The sequence below is a fragment of the Seriola lalandi genome, unplaced genomic scaffold, assembly GCF_002814215.2.
Source record: "Seriola lalandi dorsalis isolate HSWRI2012SDOR001 ecotype SW California unplaced genomic scaffold, Sedor1 jcf7180002054488, whole genome shotgun sequence".
Classification (NCBI taxonomy): domain Eukaryota; kingdom Metazoa; phylum Chordata; class Actinopteri; order Carangiformes; family Carangidae; genus Seriola; species Seriola lalandi.
Window position 1 is genome coordinate 438,651 of NW_019525041.1, and position 13,005 is coordinate 451,655.

Genomic DNA, 13,005 nt, shown 5'->3' on the forward strand with positions numbered 1-13,005 from the left:
ATCACAGGGGGACAAGGTGCGAGCACTCAAAACCCAGAAGGCAGAGAAGGCTGTGATCACAGCAGAGGTGGCCAAACTATTGGACCTAAAGAAACAACTGGCTGTGGCTGAGGGGAAGAACCCTGAGCCTGCACCTCAGAAGAGCAAGAAGAAGTGAGACAGGAAAAAAAACGGAAAATAAAATGATGGAGATTAGTCAGAGGAAGGGAAGAATAGAATGGTTTGAGGTATGATAGTGGAGAATGGGAACAAGATGTACACTAAGAGAGATGAGGGTATTAGCTTAAGGCAAAGCCGTGACAGGATCTAAGACAATGTGGTATTGGCACTGAGGACTAATGAAATGCTGGATAGGCCGATGGGGAAATGAAAACACACAAAGAGAGAGTCAAATGAATACAGCTACAGAATGGAGGGATTTTTCCAAATCCCTACACCAAAAGAAACTGATTTTATACTCTCCCTGTGATAAAGTCAGCATACGATATTAGCATTGGAAGGTGTGTTGCGCATTTAAAGATGTTTTTTTTTTTATATATATATCCTCTGGAAAATTGTTTTGTTTTTTTTTCCCCTTTTTTTTGCCATTTGCTACAAATACCCTTTTTGGATCCAGAAAATAAATTAAGTTCAGCCAAAATATGTCTGTACTCTCCCCTCCCCCTTTCTCAATTACCTCAGTTTACACCATTTTCCCCCAAAACAACCAGTCATATACAGGTCATTAACAAGGTAAACAAATAAATATAACATGACACAAAAAAATTGCACAATTTTTTTTCTTTTATTGCAAATTTTGGATTACAATGAAGGATAAAATAAACGGTATGGTAAAATACATGTATTTGATGCCATCAGTGATAAAAAGCCATGCATATTATTCTACGATTAACAATTTATTTGACTACAATGAGAAAATAACAGTGACTATGTTGGCATATTACAGTACAAGCCGTTACAGTACAATTGTATATATTACAGCGTTGTATAAAAATAGTAAATCAGGGTAGAACTTAATAATTCTACCAAAATTCCCATATTGATAGAAAAGGTCAGCTTAGAAAGTATAGCCGGGTTCTACTTGCTTTATCTAAATACACACACACAAGCCATGGGTTAAAAAAGTAAGAAAGAGTCTGAATTCTCTCCCAAAAAAACAAAAACAAAAAAAAACATTCTCTCATTCTCACACTGCACTGGGCACTTTCAAACTTTTCCTGAGCTCCTAAACTCTCCACAAATTGGGGCAAATAATCTCTGCTAGCCAGATTGCAGCCCTTAAAGTAGGAGTTACAATTTATTGCAAAATGGTGGGAACGTATGACAATGAAATGCACTCTCTGAATTAAGTTCCTTTCTGTCCTACATACAAATCATCAAATGCGCATAACTGTTATTTCTACCATTCTATGTGATGAAACTTAGTATTAGGCATTCTTAAAAATGACAAACATTCGTCAGAACCACTGCATGATTTTCACTTAGAGCTGTCTGTTCTTCCTTTTCCTTTATACATGCTGTGTCTTTTTATTTGCCGCAATGCTGTTGCAGCCCTTTCTCTCTGTGCCTTTTCTTGTTTTGACTTTCATTGCTTTCCTTCTTCTTGCATTCTTCAGCTCTCTCTTTCAAAAATCCTCTCTTATAAAATTATATCTTTGGTTTCCATCCTTTTCTGTCTAAGAGGCATTTCATGTGACTACCATGTTACACCTTTCCCCACCACTGCTTATTCCAATTCTGTAGGACCTGTCATCTTTTATTCCTCATCCTCATTTCCTGGTGTTGACTAGTCTCTCTATCAGGGCTCTACGTGTCCTCTGTACCTCCTCTCCAAGCCTTTCAATCTCCGCTTTCAAGCGCTCGTTCTGCTCCGTCAGTTCCTGTACCTTCCTCTCGTTCTCTTGTTCTCTTTCTTTGCGACTCTTTTTGGCAGATGAGTAAGATGAGGATGTGCGCTGTGTGGAGGAGGCGAAAGAGGACAAGGCACCATTGGTCCTCTCGCTGGTGGTCCTATTGCGTTTTCCCAGGCGGGAGGATGGGTAGACGGAGGGAGAAGAGACAGGTGAGGAGGGGGAGGAACAATTCTGAGACGGCGACTGGGAGGCAGAGGAGGAGCAGGATGGAGAATCGGGGACACAGGGCAGTTCCTCCTCACTGGCTGAAGGAGATGCAGGATGGACATTATTAGCCTGGTGGTGTTGATGGTGGTGGTAATAATAGCCACCACTGATCACGGCTCCGCTTGCATCCACCATTCCAACTCCTCCTTCACTCAGCAACTCAAAGAACTCTGGAGGCAGCAGATCACTGCCACCTCCTGCCGAACTATCTCCACTTCTCCCACTCTCAGCATCCGTCCGCCGCTCTTCTGCAACAGCTGGACTCATGCAGGAGGAGGAAGAGGAGGAGGATGATGATGAGGTGTGATGCAGAGGCTGGGTGTTGTGGATCTCCTCTGTTGCCCTCTGGACACCTTCGCCCCACGTCTGGCTTCCGTCCGTCAGCCATGTCAGAGAACAACTCTCCAGAACATCCAGAAACTCCGGCTCCTTCTATAAAAACACAAAGCGGAACACACAATTCACAAAGCTGTCAGAACATGTCAAATACTCCAGTACAAATAAATTTCACATCACCTAGCATGTGAATTGATTTTTCGCAAAACAGTAAAACTTAAACAAAAACATGATGCGCGAAAACACTCACACTCATCGTGGGTGTGAAAGCCATTTCGCTCTTCAAGCTACTGACCTCGGTGCATGTGGGGGCACGTGCCAGTTTTGCCCCTCCCGTGTCGGAGCCCAGAATATCCTGCAGGTCCTCATACCACGCCTCCAACTCTGCACCACACAACGGCCCCACGCCAGGGGGGTACGGCGGGGGCAGGTGTAGCCACTCGGCAGTCATCTCGCCAATCAGTCGCAACGCACAGATACTCGGCCACACGGTTCACACTGGACCTGAGGGGGGCACCCGTCAGACACAGGAGGGTTGGGAAAAGGAGAAAGATGACAGAGAAGAGGGCAGAGTAAATACACGTTAGATGACTGACACATCACAGTAACTCCGCCTTGTTCATTTTATTCGTCACTGCTCTGCAAACGGTTATGGTTTAAAGGTATGCAGGGATGAAGGATCGTGCGTGTGTATCATTACTGAGAATGCTGCAAGAAGCTTTTATCCGTCTAATTATTTACTCCATGATAAAACAAAACTAGACCAATGTACACTACATTGTGTAATCCACTTAACTGAAATGGAATAACAGTGACACTAAGTGAGTAAATTACTGTACTGCACCAAAATTGCTGATATTGGAATTTGACTAAGATGTTTAAAAATTTGAATAACTCAGTTTCCAGAACAGTTGACAATAAAATGAACAAATTGACTGAATCAAAATCTTAACGTCACAAATACACAGCACTCAGAATGTCAAATATTAGAAAACCAATTTACCTTTAGAAAGTCTCTGTTAATCAAGTATGCCAATTTGTTGGAGATAGCTTGTCCCAACAATTCTGAAAGAAAAAAAAAAAAAGTAGTTGATAGGTTAGTCTTAAAAATGTGAAAAAAATTTGCTGAGATTTCAGAATCAAGATGATGATTTGCACAAACACAGAGCATGCTTAGTTTAGAAACAAAAGGCACCTGGAATGAAACTGCTTTGGAAAATAATTGAAAATTAAAATAATGATAAAACAACAAATAAAGTCAGTAATTGTTAAAATGCTTCAATAAAGATGGGGAATAAAATTCCTGTCACTTGATTCTTGTAAACAAAGACCAAAATGTTCTCTACTGCGCCCCCTGCTTTCTCTGCTCCTCAAAACACGTTGGGATTGATAAACAAGTGGTTAAAAACGACGAGTAAATCCTAATATTGATCTCTCCAAGTCTGACAGGCGCATCTGCTGCTCTTTTTTTTCCTTTCTTTTTTTTTCTTTTTTTTTTTTAATTGCTTAAACCTGTTCAAAACAAAAATTACTAGACAAAAGCCATCATATTTACTATAATAACTGTAGACCTTGTAGCTGAAACATTTCATATAAATAAGAATTTCCGCTTTACCCTTCTAATGTTGAAAAAATTAAAAGAACATCCTTGCATAGGTGTAGGTTTGCAGTGATGTTAATTAATACGTTACAAAGTGATAATAAAAAAAAAGAAATTCTCCTGTAACTTACTATCAAATGTTAAACTTCCCGTGTGTGAGCGACCATACAGGCACTAAAACTTTGGTTTAGTAAATATGTACATATTATTAATTTTATTGGGCAATTATGTTAAATTCAGAATATATATTTTCTCTTTTTTTTTTTTAGTGGGGCTACATGTCCACTCTAAGCCAAGACAATTACGTCATGGAAATGTAAGTCCAGCAGGAAGACTGGGCGAAACAAAAGGAAACGACACAGAAAAGAAAATAGTGGGTTGGGAGGAAAAAAGTCAAAAATAATATAAACGTCTATTCAATCAGTGGTAAACATTTACTCCAAATGGATTTGTGTTAAAGTGTGAAAAACAAATACAGCTGTCAAAAATATAAGCCTTTCAGTTTCGAGTCAACAGCCCCACCAATTCACTGTCAGACGTCACACACACACACACACACACACACACACACACACACACACACACACGGAGTAGAATAAAATCTGTTATGAATGTTCACGTGAAATGACACCGAAAAACATTAGAACTGGAAGTCGTAGCTGCAAAATTAATAAAATTATTTTAAAACGTGTGGCACTCTCCCGTAGTCAAAACCTCAAAACTTGCTAGCTGTACGTCCGCTTAACAACTTGGCAAACGAAGCAGACAACACATAAAAACAACTCAATGTAAATTGTGATTGATTAAGACAACTGTTATTCTAAAAATGGCACTGGGATATCTGCCAAAAACATGCACTTTTTTCTTTCCAGTACACCACAGCACTTCCAAGTTAACTACCCGTTACTCCGTGAAACACCGAAAAACATCGACTAACTACCAATCAAAATTATTAACACGAATCTTAACTTACCCTTTTTCTTTTATTCGCTCGCCTTCTCGACTGTCTTGAACTCGAATGTGGATAGTTTAGTAAAAATTGGCGATAGCTCATGTTAACCATTGTTCAGTCTTGACGTCTGAATGTGATTTTTCGGAAACTCCCGGCGGTGTTTATATTGAGGGAGCGGCCAACCGAACTATGCATGGGAAGGTAGATTCGTTACAACCTAACACAAAGGGTGAACACTGACGTCCCAAGCGTCCAATCAGGAGAGCGGAGTTAAGATCTTCTCCTTGGCGACATCCAATGGAGTGACCCGAAATCAGTACTGAGGCGGGTATGTCTGGTGTCGTTTCAGCTGGTTGTTCTCACTCTAGCCTGTATAGTTTGTACGAGCAGCAATTGTGATGCAGTCATAAGACGGCCAGGACGAATTTGGGGCGTATGGGAGTCACATGAAAGGAATGATGCAATGCTTGGCAACCAATTTCTAGCTGGGGATAACACCAGCAGAATCAGAACATGTTTTATTAAACAGTGTTGGCTCTAACAAAAATCTAAAAATATACATATATGCATGGATGGATATCTAATGTCGAAGAATTGTTTGTTTCCGGAACACAAAGGCTGAATCGATTTTCTCATGAATTGTTTTATTATGATTTAAAAAAAAAAAAAAAAAAAAAAAGTCTCATGTATCCATTTACCGCTTACTTACTCATGACGTTTTTATTAAATGTGTTGCCAGCCGCTTGTTTTCACTTGATTTTGGATTACAGGTGCCTGTCTAAAGTTGGTCGGTAGCACCTGACATTACACACCTCCTTTACCTGTAAATAATCCACGAGGAAAAACACCAGTAACCGACTCGAAGCGACTCTTTTCCACTGGGGTGGTGCGCTTGTGTGGGACAGATGTCTTTTGATTGTCAGGTATTTGGAATATGCCACACACTTTAAGAACACATGCACAGTGGTGTCACATTCTCAGTCATTTCATACCGCGCGCTCTGCTGCAGCTCCGCGAGATATCAAAACACGCCCGGCCGGCGGAGCGTCTGTGGTGGTGCTGGGTGGGATCCAGCAGCAGACTGCCCCCCACCCCCCTCCCTTCTTTTTGATGTCCGGTTATATTTTCAGAGGTTAATGATGAAATTCATTAGTCCGCGATAAAAAAAACAACAACTTTTATTCAATATTATTGCCTCTGATAGGTCTATATCTTTCTTAATTTATCAGTAACTACTGACTTATTTGGCTTTTTATCACTGCAAATCACTGTAATACAAGGGTGAATGAATCTTACAAAAACAATATAGGCTGACACATCACACCAAAACAATGATTTCATAGGCAGATAAGCACACAAAAAACACCGGTAAGCAGACACAATATGCACTTGGCGTTTATAAGATATATAGATATAAAATAGCTATATAGCTATAGAAAATTGAAATGTTAGTTTCAAAATAACGTAATTGGCACTTATTGGCCAACTTTAGTCCTCATTGTGTCACATTTGCCGATATAAATATCCTATGATTAACTATAGAGTCAAAATAAATTCACCATTTACACAGTTCACACTAACATTATAGATTTGTGACACCACAGAATCAATGTAGTCACTAATGAGTATCATAGTGTTTACAGATATAAGGTGATAAAAACAATCACTAATCGGTCCCGGTTGAAACGTTAGTTTTACCATAGAAGCAGCACTTATAGACCTACTGTGTCCCTATAACGTCACATTGCTGATATAAAGGATAATATTGTCATAAATGCACTATTCAGAAAGCTCACACGAACGATATAGTTTTGTGACACCACAGAATTGATTAAAGTCTAAATAAATTTACATTGAGGACCACACACAAACAATTACTCTTGTTAATAAAAATATAGGCTTTGTGATGTAATATGAGATTAAAACCATTAAATTCAACAAAGTCACCCTCTCAAACACAGAAGGAGCCATACAGTAGGCCTACATGTTATCCTAGGATAGTTATAGTGTTGGATCACGAAGGTAAACAACAGCAGCGCCCACAACAACAACAACAACAACAACAAAATACAACCACGTTTCATCATGTAACACTCTCGATGCGGGCTCTCCGCCCCGCTCTTGACACTTTCTGCCCTAATCCCAAACTCAGCACACACAAACTGTTTTCCATGCACGATGCAACGTGCACGGCTCAACATGCACAGCCCCATAGCAACAGCGCCAAGTAGCGAATAGAAAGCTCAAATACTGTCTCTAGGACCCGGGTTAAAGCGCTGCAGGAAGCACCGCGAACACGTCACGACTTGAGTGGCTGTTGCTGAGTAGTTCAGCACACTTTCTCTACACCCCTCCCTCCCTCTCCACCCCTGCCGTCTGTTTATTTTGTCAGTCCCGTCGTCTGTGTTGTATTCATTATAAAACACTGTTTACAATCCAAGATTTAGGTTGCCTCTTGTTTATGTTTTTTCAGAGTAGTGTGATGATGATGATGGTCCCTGTTTTCTAATTAATTGTGGTTTCAGTTCAGACCTTTTTTAAAATGGAAAAAGTAAAAAAAAAAAAAAAAAGATGGATACAATATGTTATAGATCATATATAGATATTGTTTCTCCTTCATCCTGTTATTAACTTGTCTTGTGTTTTTTTTGTAACACTTGTCAAGCTGAGTTCAGAGTGTAAACAAGCCTCCAAACTGAACTGTGCGGTCATTTGGATCAGCCTTTAGATGAGATTTAGTCATTACTAATAGTCGTATTAGGAGATTTGAGTTGCTATGTTGCTGCTTTAATGTTTCCTTGGGTTGTAGCCGAATCTCACAAAATACATTTTGTCTGCCCAGTCATAAATAACAGGAGAAAAAAAATTTCTAATTGATTCACAGACCTACACAATCACTACACAACTGTGTCATATATTACATCATATATTCATATCATGCAACCAAAACAAGAAACAGTCCAGTCCCTCCCACATAACTTTACCAGACTGTAATAACATAACAATATCTATATATCTACAGATATAGATATATGATTTTTTAACAACACAATACATTTCTATGATGAGAATAGCTAGGAAAAATTATTTTTTTCTCAACATGGTGTGGACAAGAATATATTTTTCTTTGTTGTGATGCCACTGTGGTTCAGAACAAATGCTGGTGCTTGGAATTTAATCAACAATCAGCAATTGAAAAAAAGAAGAAAATTGACATTATTAATGTTTAGAGTTATTATCCTCACAAATTCCAATCAATCGTTTTCTTTTGTTTTTACACACAGAAAGAGTCCGGGGAATTTCCAGTCACCACAGCACACTCCCGTCTTTCTGTCCTGTGCCCTTGGTCAAGGCTCCACACCCAACTCCCCCTGACACACACACACACACACACACACACACACACACACACACACACACACACACACACACACACACACCAGCTGTCGGAAATCTTCCCCTCTCTGAACTGAGACCAACTGATACAGCTGTTAACATGTACTGGTGATACAGTAAATCCTTTTTTTCTCTCTCTCTATCTTGGCTTGTCTCTCTCATTGTGAGTTTCAGCTCTTTTTCTTTTTCTGGGTCTCTGACAAAGACCTCCTCACCTTTATCAGAAATTCTGGCCTATCGGTGAGATCTGGGAAAGAAATATTCTAAAACCTCTAAAATCTCTGGTTGTGTGTTTTAGGTGAAATGTAATTTCAAAGTTCAGAGTGGCAGTGATACGTGGATGAGATTTGAAGGCGATATAAACGGGGCTTTTTGCCAATAATTATGACTAACAGCACTTTGTCTTTAAGCTTAAGGTCCCTGTTGTTACTGCATTCATCTCTTTTGCCAATGTCCATTGCAGCCGCGGCCAATATTGCAATTCTCTTTTTGTCTGATGATGCCCATTAATCATTTGCATTTTATTTCCTCAAGAGGTTCCCCATCAATCATTTCCTTTACAATAACACATCCAGCATTCACACAAAGAAGCAAATGCCTGTGAAGTTAGAAATGATTTCAGGTTTATTTTTGAGAGTCAACACACTGTCCACTCAGTCCCTTCCCGTCCCATCCAGTCAAATGTCACATCCACTTGTTGAGATTTTCTCTGTTTGGAGCTTTAGGACGACTTTGCAGACAATCTTGTTACGCATGTTAAACCCTGTTCACCTCTGAGTGTCACCTATCTTTACCCGACCATCTCCGTCTTCCCCTTTTGTTATTCGCTACGAGTCTCATTCTGCCCCACAACGGCATCCACCCTGTTTTTACTCCGCTTACCTCCACCCTCTCTTCCTGTCCTCCTCTCTGCTTCACCACAGGCTCTTCACCTGTCCAGACTCATTCAGGACAAACAATGAAACTGATGCAGAGGCCCTTGTGTGATTTGCCTTCTCTTCTCCATGGCTTACTTTTGATTTTGTCAGTTGTTCTTTCTCTGCTCCTGTTTTTCCTTGCCTCCATTTTAATTCCAGCATTGATCTTATTAGAAATGTTTCTATTGTTTGCTTAAGTAGAGGTAATATTTGTGTTGTAAATTAAATTGGAATTTTCTTTAAATATTTAATCACATGACATTGTAATGACTGTTTCCCGCAAGTTATTTCCATGATTTTGGTTACATTATCTCATGTTATTATCATCATCTAAAACTATCAGTGCCTGATTTCTTCTTTTTTTTTTTTGGCACCGACATGTGTCTAAGCTAAAACATAAGAAAAACAGGTATACAACAAGGGTTTGTAGGACATTACACTTTAAAAGCTGGTCCAAACAGGTGGGTTTTCTGGCAGCGAGAGAGAGACACACACACACACACACACACACACACACACACACACACACACCATCCTTCTCTTCCTCTCCCTTTAGTTTTCCAGAAACAGATTTTGGAGCAATTGGTGCTCTCTACAGCCTCTCTGTTCAGCTGCTCTGTGCTGCCAGAGGACTTAAATATTTACTTTGCCCAGTGGAGTAAAGGTTGGTGGAAGCTGCTGATATATAAATATAAAGTAGCTGCACTTACTGTTACCAAAAATTCTCTGAGAATTTTTGTTTGGATTTACACCCTACTGTTAAAATCAGCTATCTTTTCAATCAGGCTTCTGTCTTTCTCATTCATTCACTGACCTTTTATCCTGGTTCGTATTCAGGGCCACAGGGAGAGCTTCAGTCTGACATAAAATTGTAATACTTAACGCCATTGTTAACAACATTTTGAGCTGAACCCTTGGTAAATCCTCGGTTGGTTACTGAGGGAAATATTTCTTAACAGATGGGCCTGGGCTCACCCAATCTCATACACCCAAAATAGAAGGACAAATGCAGTACAACATGATATACAGTACAGGGTATGTCTCTGTGCTCATCTGGGGCATTCCCTTCTAAGTTGGAGCTCTGGATCTAATTCCCTGTAAGCCACACTTGATATGTCCTATCCAAGCAAGTCAGTCTTCAGCTCAAGTAGGAGAAACGGAAAGAAAGTGGGGGTCCATACTCAGCACTTAATCCTTTCAGTACAATACTCAGCTAAAATATAGGAGAAATCAATGGCAGCAGTTTACCATATGTTATCTAATTCAGAGCTAAACTATCCAGTGGCAGACATGATCAAACATGTTTCTATTCACCTAAAGAGGACATTATAGTAATCTATGCTAACTATCACAAAACTGATAGGCTGACTGTGTTTCTTTTGGCAACTCTCTGCATCCGAGTGAACTGTTAATCCGCTCGTGGCGACTCGCAGCGGTGGTAACTTATCTCACGGGAGCTGCTGTGTCTGGATGACTCATCAGAAGTACCTGATCTTTACCCTACTGTATGTTATGTGGCTGCCTTTGACACCAATACCATCACCTGACATCAATCATCAGCCAGCTTCTTGTTCTAATGCTTTCCGTAAACCTACTAATGCCCGACGGATTTGAGATTGACCTTGCGGAGTTCCTTCTTTTAATTCACACTGTGCGTCAGACTATGTCCTGATACATGTAAAATCACCAATTTGATCTCACTGACCTGGATGCTTTATTGTTTCTTCTTCATTTTCTTTGTGTCTGAATTCACTCTGCTGTATGTTTTTCATTCAGTGTCAAGTACAACTGTGGGTGTGTTCACAGTAGGAATAGATGTTTTGTTTGATTTCAGTTCTTCAGAACAATGAGCCTAACAGGTACTTTTTGAAAACAATGATTATCACTGGGACATTGTTATACCTTTATTAAGAGAGCTGACAGTAGAGAGACGAGGAATGACGTCCAACAAAGGTCACTGGCCGGACATGAACCCTGGCAACCCCAAGTTTTTAAATATCTCAATATGCTAAATGTAGTTCTTTCATAGTGTCATATACACTAAAACTAGCATTTTCTATCCACGTTAAATCTAGCTGGTGTGGAATGTCAGGTAACTTTTCTTTTAGGGATAATTGTCATAAATACAAACTGGATTTTAAGGAAATCAGCATTTTAAGGGTGTGATAATTACTTCTACAGGGAGTTTTGATGGGACAGAAAATGTATGCTGGTATGGCTGAGTAGTTTGCACTAATATCTTTGAAAGCTGAATATCTGCACAGTGTGTTATGCCTTTTTTTTTTTTTATTATTACATGCTATGCTGCCACCTATTGTTCACAAAGGGGCATAGCAAGTGTTTTATAATAAAGAAACCACAAACAGTATTTTCTTGAAAGATCTTGAGCACCTGCTTGTGTAACAGATCGGAATTGGATGGATAAAGCAAATATGATTTAAAAACTAACTGTATATAAAAAGTGTTTTATATTACAAACTATCATGGCTAAATTTCGGTTGAAGAGTCATTAACAGGAGCTTTCTTTTGTGCTCATACCTGCACTGAAGAAGGTAGTGTGTAACCTTGCATCAGCCGTACATTCATCTGGTATTTTTCACACTGTTCAGGCATCTGGCTGAAAACATGTCCACATGCTCTATAAAATGGGGGGGGGACAAAAAAAACATACTGTAAAATACGTTCAATAATTTAGTGAAATTAATTTTTATATTTTCCATCCAGCTGATACAAGAATGAGGTCAATGATAAAATGTGATTTAAAAAAAAAAAAAAAATCCCATGAAACAAAACAAGCCAAGCTTATCGCACTTTGTTTTATTTATTGATCAGTTTCCATCACCACAGATGAACAATACAGTTGACTTGTAGGCAATGACAAAGCAGATTAAAAGTTTGTCTGTGGCGTCTGGTCTCAGTCATAATAATATAGTTACAAGCGACTGAGCGTGAAGAAACAATAAGGTACACAGGCATATTTACAAGCTTTCCTTCCGTCACTTGGCCCTGACATCCGCACAAACGTACTCCTGCTACAACACTACAGGACAATAGATCTTGATTTTTCTTTACACAGTTGACAACATCTTAAGTGTGTCACCCATCAACCCAACATTACTGTGATCCATTTAATTTGACCAAAGTATACAGTACAAATCTAGTAATAGTGTGAGGTTCCAAAGGAATGGAAGAATTTCTTATGTTTAATACTAATAATTATAAAAACAATCCAGTCTAAAACTCAATAAGCTCAACAGGGGACTGCAATCAGTGGCATGTATAGAGTGGAGAAAAGTGTTTTCAGTTGATATCAATTTGATGCAAGAGAAAGGAGGAGGTAAGGAGGGTGGACAAGAACATTTGGTCTCCTTTTTTTTTTTTTCTGTCATTCCGTCTTTTCCAACTTTCTAACATTCCACTTTGTGAAAAAAGGCAGAGGCAGGAGTAGAGAGCAAGAGAGGGACAGCCAGAAAGGAAAGCCTTAAATCCCAATCCCCTCTCTGTGCTCTCTAGCCAACACTTATTTGTCCATGTTCTTCACTCTCCTGGACCGGCCCAAACTCTGCCATCGTTTATTTGGAGAGCTTCTTCATCCGCTGGTCTAGTGCAGCGAAGTTCTCCTCTATAGCCACCAGGTTTTCCTTCATTGTCTGCTGGACCTGGGGGGGGGGGGGGGGCAAAAAG

At 39.6% G+C, this 13,005-nt stretch overlaps 3 protein-coding genes across 5 annotated transcripts in view; 1 reads left to right on the forward strand and 2 right to left on the reverse strand.

Annotated features, from left to right (window-relative positions):
* Positions 1-1,665, forward strand: part of mars1 (methionyl-tRNA synthetase 1) — a 19,775-nt gene extending 18,110 nt beyond the window's left edge. For both annotated transcript variants that reach the window (XM_023412841.2, XM_023412842.2), the window contains one exon: positions 8-1,665. In XM_023412841.2, coding sequence (XP_023268609.1) covers positions 8-157 — 150 coding nt within the window. In that variant the 3' untranslated portion in view covers positions 158-1,665. The remainder of the gene's footprint in view (positions 1-7) is intronic.
* ddit3 (DNA-damage-inducible transcript 3) lies at positions 766-10,235 on the reverse strand. Of its 2 annotated transcripts, none has more exons than XM_023412845.2 (4): positions 10,136-10,235; positions 3,460-3,521; positions 2,752-2,960; positions 766-2,552 (listed from the first exon to the last, which is right to left on the reverse strand). In XM_023412845.2, exons 3-4 carry the CDS (start codon positions 2,905-2,907, stop codon positions 1,770-1,772), a joined length of 939 nt encoding a protein of 312 aa, XP_023268613.1. In that variant the 5' UTR covers positions 2,908-2,960; positions 3,460-3,521; positions 10,136-10,235; the 3' UTR covers positions 766-1,769. The 2 variants fall into 2 exon arrangements, with proteins under 2 accessions (XP_023268613.1, XP_023268612.1); XM_023412844.2 differs by lacking the exon at positions 10,136-10,235 and adding an exon at positions 5,030-5,185.
* A 1,888-nt stretch (positions 10,236-12,123) lies between these two features.
* Positions 12,124-13,005, reverse strand: part of dctn2 (dynactin 2 (p50)) — a 14,687-nt gene continuing 13,805 nt past the window's right edge. The window contains exon 14 of the mRNA XM_023412864.2: positions 12,124-12,980. Coding sequence (XP_023268632.1) covers positions 12,894-12,980 — 87 coding nt within the window. The 3' untranslated portion in view covers positions 12,124-12,893. The remainder of the gene's footprint in view (positions 12,981-13,005) is intronic.